Source organism: Solea solea, chromosome 19 (genome assembly GCF_958295425.1).
Source record: "Solea solea chromosome 19, fSolSol10.1, whole genome shotgun sequence".
In the NCBI taxonomy this organism is placed as follows: Eukaryota; Metazoa; Chordata; class Actinopteri; order Pleuronectiformes; family Soleidae; genus Solea; species Solea solea.
In genome coordinates, this window is record NC_081152.1 from 12,505,880 (window position 1) to 12,518,808 (window position 12,929).

At 42.3% G+C, this 12,929-nt stretch overlaps 1 protein-coding gene across 3 annotated transcripts in view; it reads right to left on the reverse strand.

Annotated features, from left to right (window-relative positions):
- The window catches only part of bmpr1bb (bone morphogenetic protein receptor, type IBb), a 61,581-nt gene that overhangs the window by 25,831 nt on the left and 22,821 nt on the right, over positions 1–12,929 (reverse strand). For all 3 annotated transcript variants that reach the window (XM_058616654.1, XM_058616653.1, XM_058616655.1), the window contains one exon: positions 3,279–3,605. In XM_058616654.1, the coding sequence (XP_058472637.1) occupies positions 3,279–3,366 (88 nt within the window). In that variant the 5' untranslated portion in view covers positions 3,367–3,605. The remainder of the gene's footprint in view (positions 1–3,278; positions 3,606–12,929) is intronic.

A 12,929-nucleotide genomic window follows, 5' to 3' on the forward strand; every position in this document is an offset into this window, starting at 1 on the left:
CAAAGCATCTCTTCTGCTCGTCTATTTATCCATGTGGTCTGGATTTACTGGAACAAAGCCACAGGACTCAGTAATGCTTGGCTCCATTACAGACATACTGATAGAGCCACCACAATCTGTCACTTATACCCCACATTATAACTTTGGCGTAAACACTGAATGTACATAGGAGCTTCTGTTTTTAGTCAAGGTTATGCAAGGTCTCTGCGAAGCGTATACATGCGGTTATAATTGCATGCTTAACTCCAAACTCGCACTTGACCTGAGGCTTAATTTGACATTTATTCACTTTCTCGTAAAAGGGCTAGACGAGCAGATCAATACCACTCTCACATACAGTGATAATGAGCGACTGGCTGACTTCCACAACAAAAAAACAACAAACTCAACCTTTCAACATCACCATCACAGCATTTAGTGCTCGAGGGAAGATTTAAGGCAAAAGCAGGAAAGCTGTATGTGCACACTTTATACTAAGCTATAATGGGTAGCTGGTGGTTGTAGCAACATATTTGAATCAGGTGGGAGACAATCTTCTTTAGGAAGCATATTTAATACCTATAGTAATACCTATAGTCTCTTTATTTCTCCCTCTGGTCTCACCAAAAATCCGCCCAAAGCTTACAGCCACATACACTCACATGAACAACTATTACACTTGAGCCTATGCTCTCATGCACGGCCACTGGAGCAGCACATCTGCCCGGGGATCAAATTCTGTGTTGGGGAACCATATCCACATCCTGACAGGAAGCGGAGCAGAGAGGGCTGAAGGAGCCCGGTGCTGTTGAGGACCAACTGCTGTTGTTTTGTACCGCCTGACTGCTACACCAGTCTCCGCCCTTACTCCTCAACACCCAAAAGAGAGTTAAGCATAGACAGTACTACAGAACGATTTCTGTATATTCTTTTAAACGGTGAGTGTTCTGTACACCTAAATAAATAATGCAACACAAACTGACAGAAACTCATCTCCATTATTCTAAAACGATTAAATCACACACTTTTCAATAAAAAAGACTTAATAGTGCTCTTAAGTGTCTGTCTGTGTTAAGCGGAGCTGTACGACAGGAATGGCTGTTGATAAAGACAAAACTAATTCTCCTCCTGACATTTTCAGATCCGTGAAGTTCTGCTTTGAATGAAAACACCATACCACCATAGAACATCAGTACTTCTCAGTTGTGCCTGTTTGAAGTGAATATGAGTGATGAGCTGCTGTATATGAGTTTCTCCTTGACTGTAGCACTTATGGTACAGACACATGTGGCGTTCAGGGTCACTCAGCAGTTTTTGTTACAAACAATGAGACAATGAAACCAGAGGGAGGATGACGGAAATGAGAAACAAGCAATATAAAATTCAAAGACGATCATCCTGTTGGATTTAACTCCTAGTATTTGGAATTCTTAGTATTTCCACTCCATTCCTACTGGTAGAACAGAGCTACGGTTAGTCTGTTCTCTGTGAACCCCACCAGCCTATAGAAACAGGTGGCAAATTGACCATGCTACTTAGATTTATGGTGCAACCTCCCACATGTTTTACTCATTTAGAGTGACCTCTAAAAGATCAGATCACACAGAAAGAGCAAAAGCAACTGGTGGCTGAATTATTAGAGTGAAACGGAGAAAGTCCAACAATTCAGAAATACCTTAAGTATGAAATCTTTCCAAGAAGGCTCGCGTCTTTATTTCATCTATTTTTCAGTCTGCACTGACAAGGAATATACTGCTCGTCTTGTCCAAACGTTGACAGAATGAAGAATGACACTCTTTAGCAATTATTCCGTCTGAGTTTCACTCCACCATCCACACCACTTATAACTGTGTGGTTAGTGACCCTCAGACCCGCTGCACTAATACTGGATGAGAAATGAAACACTTAGTCTAGTGTGTACAGACCAGTGTAAAGGGGAAATTCTCTGAAGTCACATTCATCAGCGACTGAGGTATTTCGTGACCCACTGTGAAAGTTACAGCTTGCACTGAACCACTCATTCAAGGAAAGGATTTTACAGCTGGTCTTTATTTTTGACACAATTTCAGCAAAGAATCTCTTTGTACTAGGATTAAAATCAACATCAATTTGTGTTTCAGTGTGAAGCTAATTATTTTAACCAGGATTTTTTATAATCACATCATCTCTTTTACTTCTGGTCTTCAATTGGAGATGACAGTTGTTTTTTTTGGGGTTTTTTTCCCATTTCTTTTTAAGTATAAGGGGATAAAAACATACCATGACTACATTCTAATAAAACAATACCGAGAAGAGGCCATGGCAGTCAAAGTGAAGCATAAATAGATTGCTAAATTAAAGGACCAACACACCATTAATCACATAAGGTACATTTTCCAGGCCATCTATTGATAGTAATATTTATAAACACACCACTGGGCATGTGCACGCAAATTCTGGGGTTTTACCAGCTTGAGAGCGAACGCTGCTCCTAATAAAGTGCTTGACGACTGAGTATTAAGTCAACTGTTCAGATAAACAATCACAAGTCGGGCTGTAGTGACTGAATATTTTCATTGTGAAATAATTTGTCAGTGACAAAATGCCTGAATTCATATCTTTATCTTGTTTTCAGCTGCAGATATTTGCCGATCAACTCATTTCCACACTGAAAAGCCTCACGGATCCGAAAAACAATGACTTTATGTATTGCCGCTCGCCTCGAAGAAGCTGTTAGCGTTTCGATAAAAGACAAACAGATACGGCGAAACCATAACTTAATGACCGACTCTCTGTGATGAGAAACACAACAAATGCATCAGCGTCATCTCCTTGAAGCCGGGAGCTCGTCAAACCCTCCCGCCTGTCACAACCTTGCGGGGCACCGTGACACTGTTGGCATTCATTGTAAAAGACAACTGGCTGTCCATCTTCAAACAATTCAAAACATGAACAGAGGCGTGTGGGGGGGGAGGAGGGGAACAGGGCAGATAAATACACACCCGTTCTCATGGTACCCCCTCCTGTGGAGATGATGATACCGTTTGCTCATCATAAATACCATAGAGCAAAAAATAGACAGATAACCTCACAGCTACCAGGATCAACCTGTCACCTCGAAATACCTCACCCAAAAAAAACTTTCAATGTGGTGCTTGACATTTTGACATAAAGTGTTTCCCAAATACAGGACTAAATTAAAAAAAAACAATCACAAGGAGGCCTCAGGCTCATTGCAGTTACTGTACATGAAACCTAAAGACAGTAAAGGCATCAAAACACACAATCTATGATGTGCTGGTGTCCAGCACAGTACTCACCATCAGACCCAAGACCCAGCGATGCCAGTATGGTCACCAGGAGAACCGCCTGCCAGGCCCACTCCTGAGGCGACCACAGCGCCACCATCACACCAGCACCGACCCGCCTCTGTCAAATCCCTGAGGTGCAGCCACAACGAACACGGTCGTGCAAGAGTGGCAAAGGTGCGAGAGTGTGCGTCTTTATATCCGTCCGTGTGCCAGAGTGCCAGTGCTCTCCTGCCCGTACAAGTGTCTCTCTGTGAGTGACTGCCTCTCTGCACTCTCAGGAACTTCACACAGCTCACAGCCGCCCCGCAGCCTCCAACTCTACTCCACACTGACAGCCTGGGAGAGACAGAGGAGGGGGGGGGGGGGGAGAAAAGAGGGGGAGGAGGTTGTTACTTAGTTGCTCTCTCAGTGTGTTATTTGTCCAACCCTTTCTATGATCGGTTCACTAAAGAGGGAACAGCTGAGTATATCTGAATATCCCCACTCTGCCTCTCTCTCTCTCTCGCTCTCTCCCACACACACATTTCAGATTCTCACATCACTCAGAAAGGAGAGCAGAATAGAAGGGCACAAAAGGGGGTGAACCAGGGCCATGGATGTGAGCAGGGGTTGAATGAGGTGTGAAGGCAGCGTGAACTGTTCGCACAGGCACACAAACACACGGCGGCAACAGCGACATCTAAAGAGAATAAACTCAGAGTTTAAAACCATTTGGTATCAAATCCTTCAAGCAAAACAAAACACAGAACAAAATGTGTGTCAGTGGATGGTATGAGTGTGTTTTGTATGTTTTCAACAAAGCTCTGTTTCGGTGTGAAAAGCTGTGCACAAGAAACTTTTATACTATACTATGGCATCTTCTATTAGACCTACATTAGAGGTTTTTGAATTAAAATACATTTCTCACCTCTTTTTATCCAAAATAATAAAAGTTAGTACGTTTTCAAGGTCTGTCAGTAACATCTCCACATTTAAAGGACAAATTCTACATGATGGGATCCATTAAAAGGCTAAAACTAACAACCACCCTGCCCAAACTACAAAAAAAAGACCCATCATCTGCCCCAGAGTCCAACAACAGCTACTAAGGGGAAACAAAAAAGCAACCACATTCTCTATAAAATTTCAGCCCAGTCCTGAAGTAATGTCTGTGAAACTACAGCTGCAGACACAGGTGTGGTGTGAAAGGCAAACACTGAACATTAATCTGAAACCAAAAGTCTGGTATTAGAACTCAGACAGTTCCTTGTGTGAGCCTCTGTGTGTGTGTGTGTGTGTGTGCGTGTGTGTGTGTGTGTGTGTGTGTGTGTGTGTGTGCGTGTGTGTGTGTGTGTGTGTGAGAGAGAGAGAGAGAGTGGCGTAAACACAACAGGGATCAGGCCATCACACATCAGGTGATTAGAGGTGATTAGAGCTCACACCTCCAGGCACCACCATAATTTAACAACTTCACACTAATCCAACACACAGGCACATATGTGAACATGCAAAAAAAAACAATAGGGACACATTCCAGTGGTGAGAGATTTACATGGTTTACAAGTTAAGAGGATTAACCCAGCTATTAGACAGATTACATCAAGTCGACTACAGCACCTACACAATCATAAACATCTCGGACATGACTGGATTTCCATCGTAACGGATTCTTGCAAAAGAGAGAAAAAGTCTGTGGTGTTAAAGCAATGATGGAGGCGGGGTAAAACAACAACAAGCCAAATGGGCTTCTCTACTCTCTTCTCCACCCAACACCTGTCTCCTTTTAAAAAAAATCGGACCGGGTGGGAACAGCAGCTCCCAGAAGCCACTACATCCCTACAGTGCTCCACTAGCCCTATAGCTGTCACTCCCCATTTGTGCAGCACTGTGTATTACATGTGATAAGTCAGCCTATTCTGGAGCACGAGTGCATGGGGAGCAATGTGAATGGGTCAGTGCACCTCACACACCCTTCTGTGCTCCATCAAATACCCAGCAGGGAACCTCCCAGACAGCCTACTCAGCCCACTGGGATGGGGGGGTGTCCAGGCGAGTAAGGAGCTCTGTAGGTGGGGGTCACTCCGCCACATGAAAAGGGGTTGAAAGTGGATGGAAGACTTGCTTTCAGTGAAATTAACTCTTGACTTCCCCTTCTGATTTCTTTACCCCTCCCTCAGTAAGTTCGAATTTAAAGGGCAGAACCCATCTATCATCTCAGACATAAACAGGATGATTAATACCGCTGCAGAAACCTGACTGTCAGCACCTCGATCATTCTGAGAAACTACGCTGTTTGTTGCAACCAGAATGAGAAATAGTCACACAGGCTCTTTTCACTGCAGGCGCTCTGACGAGTCCCTGAGTTAGCAATGCTCCATAAAAAAAAAAGCTGGATTCATGCTTCCATCATCTGGAAATCTAAAGAGGTCCATGTGACATAAATATCATCATACGCCCATGTCTGCAACAGTAGGCGCAGACTCTATGCAAATGTAAACAAGCACCCAAAGGCTTTACACACCATACGCTGCATGTAGCAAAAACAGACGATAATAAAAGGACATACAAATGGGGGTGGACTCCTGGTGAGAAATTGACACCAGTGAGAGTATGTCAACAAGTCTGGAAACTTAAAGGAATACTTCACCGATTTGCATTTAGATTTGTATTACTTTAATAGTAGTATAGTATTTTTGAAAAATTGTGCTGTTTCCCCTGAGTTGAGAAAATGTCTTCTTTTCTTTGCTACGTAACTGTAACTGTTAGCAAAGATGGCGGACACTGTTTACATTCTGGGAATGAGGTCCCATCCCCCTACGAGTGGGTCTAAAAAGTGCCGAATTAGCGTTGCAGTTTCAAGGCTCGGACCAAGTGTCACTGGTGGGCACCTAATAAAAAAGAATTAAAGATATTTCTCGACTGAGGCTGGGAAGCACAATTTTTCAAAAACACGACCCCTATTCTAGTAATTAGCAAAGCTAAATGCAAATCGGTGAAGTATTCCTTTAACTATACGTCGTTATAGTGCTTAGTGAGGTTAGAGTTAGGGCCCTCAGACAGGGCTAGGCAGTAAGTTACAGACAATGACATTAAAAAAAATTGTAGTGTGTAAGTAAGTCTAACGGGGGAGTCAAACCCTCTACCGCAGTCGACCACACCAAAGTACAATATTTGAACTGCTGGTGGAAACCTCATTGAAGCTACTTGATGATGACACACCTAAGGTACCAGACTGCGGTTATTTATGCTACTGCTAGGGGGCGCCTATTTTAAAAACATACCTTTGGGTCGTCATTCTGACTGAGAATAATGCTGGCCCTCATTTTTGAAGTTTTTGTGAAGTATTGCCACAGTGGAAAATGCAAAGTGATTCTCTGCTGACACAGAATTGGGAAAGTATATCGGGGCCCTTTGATGCACAGAGATTCAATTTTCTACCTTTGGTGACATGTCAAAATGACTGCATTTGAAAAAGCAAGCATGGACCATTCCACCAATTTTGTACAACAAAGTATAGTCCGCCCATCAGGCAGAGAACACATGGAAACAGGTTTCATTTCTTCCATGGCTCTGGGAGTTACCTTTATTGAGTCTGTGAAAACAACCCTGATGATGTCATATGGGTTAACTTGCTTGTTGCAGCAAAATCCCCCAGGTGCCATTTGGTGAAGTGACCACAGAAATGCAGGTCACATGACAAGAAAAAAACTCTATAGCAATCAAGTGATGACGGGCGTTATCAGACTGGAGGGGGCGAAGTGAAGAGTTGCTTCTCTGTGAGATTATTTTCACTCTGTGTTCCCTCATGTTCTGACCTCCAGCAGTCAGAGGAGTCAATTAATACACGCTTGATTGTTTGCACTAATCTGTCTCCATTTCGTAAAGGCAAACATTTTCTTTTCAAAGATGAAATGGAGACCTTACATTAATGCTACCAGCAGTGTTATAATGCGCCGTGACACTGAGTCACGTTTTTTATTTCAGGACAGGACTTTAAAGGAGCAAATACACCTTTCATCGCACGGCGAGAGCAACGGGACGGATGACTGTGAAGAATCGCCGCTAACCTGTAAAACAAAAAGCCACGGCGGAACACAGATGATGGAATTAGTGCGGGCAGGGCTGGAATGCGTATCGTGAGCGATGTTCCAGGCCGGGGCCAAGCTGACTCGCAGCTCTGTGAAATTAGGAGGATTTTCAGCAGATCGCTGTTAAGGCGGCTGTCCTAGAATACTGGAGAGCAACACAGCTGTCCAAGCCACCGTCTTTATCATCCAGCAAAACACAGACTTGCCTTTCTCTCTTCATCAAGCTACAATAAACATTTATATATATATATATATGTCCTTTGTGGTGCAGTTATAGTTCTGCAAATTAGGGACGGGACGATACCACTTTATTGTGTCCGATACCATACGGATATAAGAAAGCAAAGCCCGATACAGTCATTTTAAACCATTTATGATCTATGAAGCTCTTAATAACACATTTGTGCTGAGTCATTTCAAAGACATAATTCTCCAGCTGTGTAACAAATAATTGTTCACCCAGAAAGAAGAAATAAAACAGCCTAAACATGACTCTTTTGCTGACTTGCTGATTTTTATTCCGATTTTTAACCGTCCTTGCATAGTGAAGTATGTGATATAAAGGATTTTTGGGTTGTGCAGGATTTTACCGATTCTCATCCCTACTGCAAATCTCTATTTATTGCTCATATTGTCCAACTATAACAATTTTAATCAATTATTGACGTAAATCACCAATAGTTAGAGCAATATACATGCTGCTTACTATGTAATTATTACTTACACACACTGGAAAAGGAGTAAAATGGAGATGAGTTGAGAGAAAGTTATTTATAGGAGAGGACGCGTTCATATAGTCCTCGACACACAGACATCGTCCAATATCTGTAAGCACCACTGTTATATGTAACACCAATATACGGTGAGATCCCAGCAGATCCCCAGCTGAGTCTTAGTGCTCAAGGGAAAGAAAGACCCTGATGAATATTCAAGATTCACACAATAGTATAGGCCAAATCGCTCGGTTGAGATTGATGCTTTGAAGTCCCATAGAATACTGAGGGGGACGAAAAATGTCTTTCATAAGGAGTGAAAGGGCTGTCACAGCAAGATTCTGCCTCCGTCCCCTCCCTCTGTCTGTCACTCTGTCTCGGTCTCTCACCCAGCCTGTCTCACTGTCCTTTTTTGCCATGATGTGACGACGCGGTGAGATACTGAAACGCACTGAAATAATCAGTTCTGTTGAATAATTTCTCTCGGATGCAGGAAAACATACGAGCAATCTCCTAGAATTATGTTTTGAGCTGAAGAACTCGGAGGGGGTTTGAACTCATCTGTTTCATGTATCACACAGAAAATGAATTACTGCTTTAAGAAAATGTCACTGAATATTAACAGTTTGACTTAGAAATGCAAATAATTTGTGATCCAGACAGCAAGGCAAGAACATCATGTATCCAAAAAACATCATGTAAGAGATGTCAAAACATGTCATTTATTCTTATTTCTTATGGCCTTGGTTGCAACTTAGATGCTCTTTATTGAAGTACTGAATTCATTTATTAATGTTCTTTCCTGTACCTTAGGAAGCCAGTTCTCCAGCACCATGTCCTTCACGATGCTGCAAACCTACAACAAAATATACAGCCACATCTCAGACTGCCATTCTAACCACCACTATGCCGCTAGTCCTCAAAACCTCTCCCTTCACCACCTCCTATCAACTTTCATTACTTTTTCCTAATGTATCCATGTCTGCTTTTATACATAAAATGTATGTATAGTATTTTTTTATATATTATTATAGTATATTATTATGTATTTAATACATAATAATATACTATTATAATATTAAAATCCCTGAGTTATTTAAGACTACCAATCCAACGTTTGTTAGGCAGAGTCTTTTTTTTTTAGTAATCTAAGTAAACTAGTTACAACAATTCCACTACAAACTTTTCATCATATTCATCATAACATCATCATATTCTGCTGTTCCATTTTGAAGTAAAACATGAGTAAATGAGTGTTGCATTGAACAGCCACAGCTGTAGTGCATCACAACAAAAGTTCAAGCTAACATTTCAGGTTAAGTGTAAAGAACCTGGTCAGATTTCCTTGTATCCACTTGTCTTCATCCGCTGATGTAGCCTCTTAACGAGAACCCCTTTCAAATCACTGGGGACAAAAATGTAATCTCTTTGTATTTGACTACAAACACTGACGCTAAGTGATGGGCTATGATTACAACAACGCACAAGGCCCTTTCTGTGGACCAAAATGTGACTGCACCTAAAACACACCTGTGGCTCAGGTTTCACCCGTGGGCACAGTGGTTACAAAAACAGCCACGCAGCCTTATATATGTAAAGAAGTGCCTGTCGTGCTATAAATGGTGCTGTTTAAAAGAGCGCTCTGCGATTTTCCATGGCTGCGTCAACAACACGGAGCGGCCAAGAACAGTAGACTGAAATCCTTCCCCGCTCTCGCTTTACTGCTGAATGTCAAAAGGCAACGTCTTGTTGAATCTCTACCGGGTGAGCGTCTGCCAGAACAGCCATGTTTCACTCGGTTCCCTTCACAGCTCTGTTCCCATTCATTTTCTGGCCACTTGATCACTCTCCTTCAGCATCTTACATAATAGCATGTACTCGCATTGCAGAGGGGGCGTTCTGTTAAAATAACGTGTGTAAACCAACAATTAATCATTCTGCGAATGACAAAATGTGGTGAAAGAGAAGAGAAAAAAACTACCACACACCGCAATGACCAACACAAATGTACTCGTTCGTTACTGTTGAACCGTGGCAATTCTTCAGTAGGTAATTGAACTACACTGCGATTACATAAAAAAAAATGGCACAGGAAACTAAGCTTGAACACAGTACAGTCTGACAATAACAACTCAGTGAATCACTGGATAAGGAAGTGCAGATGGAATATTAGGCAGATGGTCTTAACACGGCCTTCGAGCAGAAAGAATTGGGCAAACCAAGGCTCTTCTTGTTAAGTCAACCAGGAGCATTTAATGAAGAGGCTGTTGCAGAGCGGCTGCTGAGCTGCATCAGTTAGACACTGCAAACCAACGGCTCTAATTAAGGAGTTCCTCTGACGGTCAGACAAAGCGGGCAGCAGGGGTCAAAACGCTTGCCCGCAAACTGGCTGTGACCCTCACACCTGCCTGGTTGCATTATACAGCATCATGTCTCGACACAGTGGACATGCTCACACCGAAACGGCGCCAATGAACCTGCACTTACCACACACACGATGAATAAATGCTGAGGAAAAAAGGACTGCTATAGATTTAGATATGTGCACTTATATCACACACGCATTTTAGAGTAAAAGTGACGTGAATTTCTTCTTTTTCCAAAACATGCGCATGGTAGGATGTGTTTGTAATTGTGTTGCACAGAGAACCTTGACATTTACTACAACTAGTGAAGCCCGGCAGGCTACAAAGGGGCCCCATATGTGAGTGTGTCATAAGTTCATGCCCTCCTTCCACTGTTCACGCTGCAAAAACAAAAAGATCGCAGTGTGAGCAATAGCCCCGTCTCCTAACAAGACTGATTACTGCAGAGTGGCTCCACCTGTCTCCTACTCCAATTAGTTTTGCTGGCTTGTGAAGTGCAGAGGGGGACTGCAGCAGGGTCAAAGAAACGGAAAAATGAGACAGAGTTTCTGTGTGTGTGTGTCTGTTTGTGTTGGATGGAGTATGAGCAGAGACAATAGTTGTTTTTTTAAGTTTTTATTTGACTGACAGAGGATTTTTTCTTTTTTTGAGGGGACACATTGAATTGTTGTGTCTTTTTTTAGTCCTTTCAAACGGACATGAGGTAAGTCATCCAGAGCACTTGCTTCCTCTATGGTTCACAGGAGGCTGTAATTATGGGAAAATGGTGGCATATTTACCATATCACATGCTCCCTTTAACAAGCGCTAATTGTGTGTGTGTGCATGGAGCGCGTGTAGGAATGTCATAGCAAAGTTGCAGGAAATTTCTCCACAACGAGTCCAGCATGGACCAGACGTTTTGTATGAAATCTGTCGAAAACAAACTATAAACTTGGCGACGGAGGTGTGAGGTCAGTAAGAAATAACTGTGGGTACAAAACATACACAGGGTGGTTTTTTTTTTTAAGTTAATAAATAAAGTAAAATAGAGTTTGTCGAAAGCAGTAAACACATGAGTTATTTTTATTTTATTTGTTGAATGTAGTATTCGGTAAACAAGACACACTCCTGTGGTTGTGCAAGCGCAGGACACAACTGTGGTGAAGTGAAGATAAGCAAAAATGAGGGGAAAACATGGTGGACCTGTTGATTATATGGTACAGCATTGAGACATCCCCTTAAACTGTGTTTTTCACATCACTTAATGAATTTCTGTTTTGACTTGATGTTTTCTGCTCTTTAATTACTTAGTTGTTCATGTCATTTTAAGACCACATAATTAAAAAGCCTCAAACTCATGATTAAATCAGATATAATATTCTCACCCCACAGCCTGAGAGCTACCCATAGACGCTTTATGGTCACTGCAATTTGCCTTTAAATAGTGTTTATTGAGTGTGCAGGTGTCAAGTATTCGGTAATCCTGCAAGTCAGTGCCAGTGATAACAAGTTAATCCCTTCACATCCATGCCCTGGAAACTGAATGCTGTGTGGCATCTTTCTGTGTGTTTTTGCTGAAGCTTCTGAGTTGAGAGTCTATTCTCAATTAGTCTAATTCACGGAAATGCCAAAAGAAAAAAAAAAAAAAGACATAAAAATTCAAGTCTTCACAACCTGACCCACATAATAGTCAACAGCAAATAGCGACTTGTACACCAGAGACAAACTGGAATAAGATGTTGAATTGTGGCCTCATGTTGTATAGGGCAATAAAAAGAAAAATAGCAAGAGCATATCTGGGGGGAAAAAAAACCCTATTCTTTTGAGCCGTTTGCACACTGACTCCTTTTTGCCATGCTCCCTGTCCCTGGCGCTAGTAATGCATGAAAGAATGTATACAACCCAACCCTTGGAACAGCCACTGGAGTCCATTTGTGCACCTCTCCACGGACTAGTTGACACAGACAGGTGGGGTTTAAATGGCAAATTAAACGGCCTGAGATGCCCCCGAGACCGAATCTGTTCACAGACGCTGCTAGCCATTGTGATTAATGGTGTTTGGATAAATTTAGCTTTACTACTTCAAAATTCAGAGGGAATCAATAGAAGGAGCTGCTCCACTGCCTCTGGTCAAACTACCTGCTCTGTTTTGTTGGAGTGTGATTGAGAGGAGTGCAGTGCAAGAGCGGGAGGGAGGGAGGGAGGGAGGGAGGGAGTCGTCTGTGCATATTTTCCGTGTGCACCCACACCCCTCCCTTGGCTGTAGTGCTGAAAGCTCTTTTGTGTATTTGTTAGTCATGTAAAGGCCACAGTGATACAGCATGCATCTCACCTCCTTCACTGTGTGGTCACCGGTTACATGTTAATGGCCTAAGTGTTGCCGCTACTTAGTCCATTTAAAGGAGGAGGAGGACTTCACAAAGCCAGAATGAAAACTGCTCATATGAAGCTATAAAATAACATGTAATCCCAGAATTACACAGCGATAAAGATCAGTATTGATTAACGTTAAAAACGAAGCTAAACACTGACA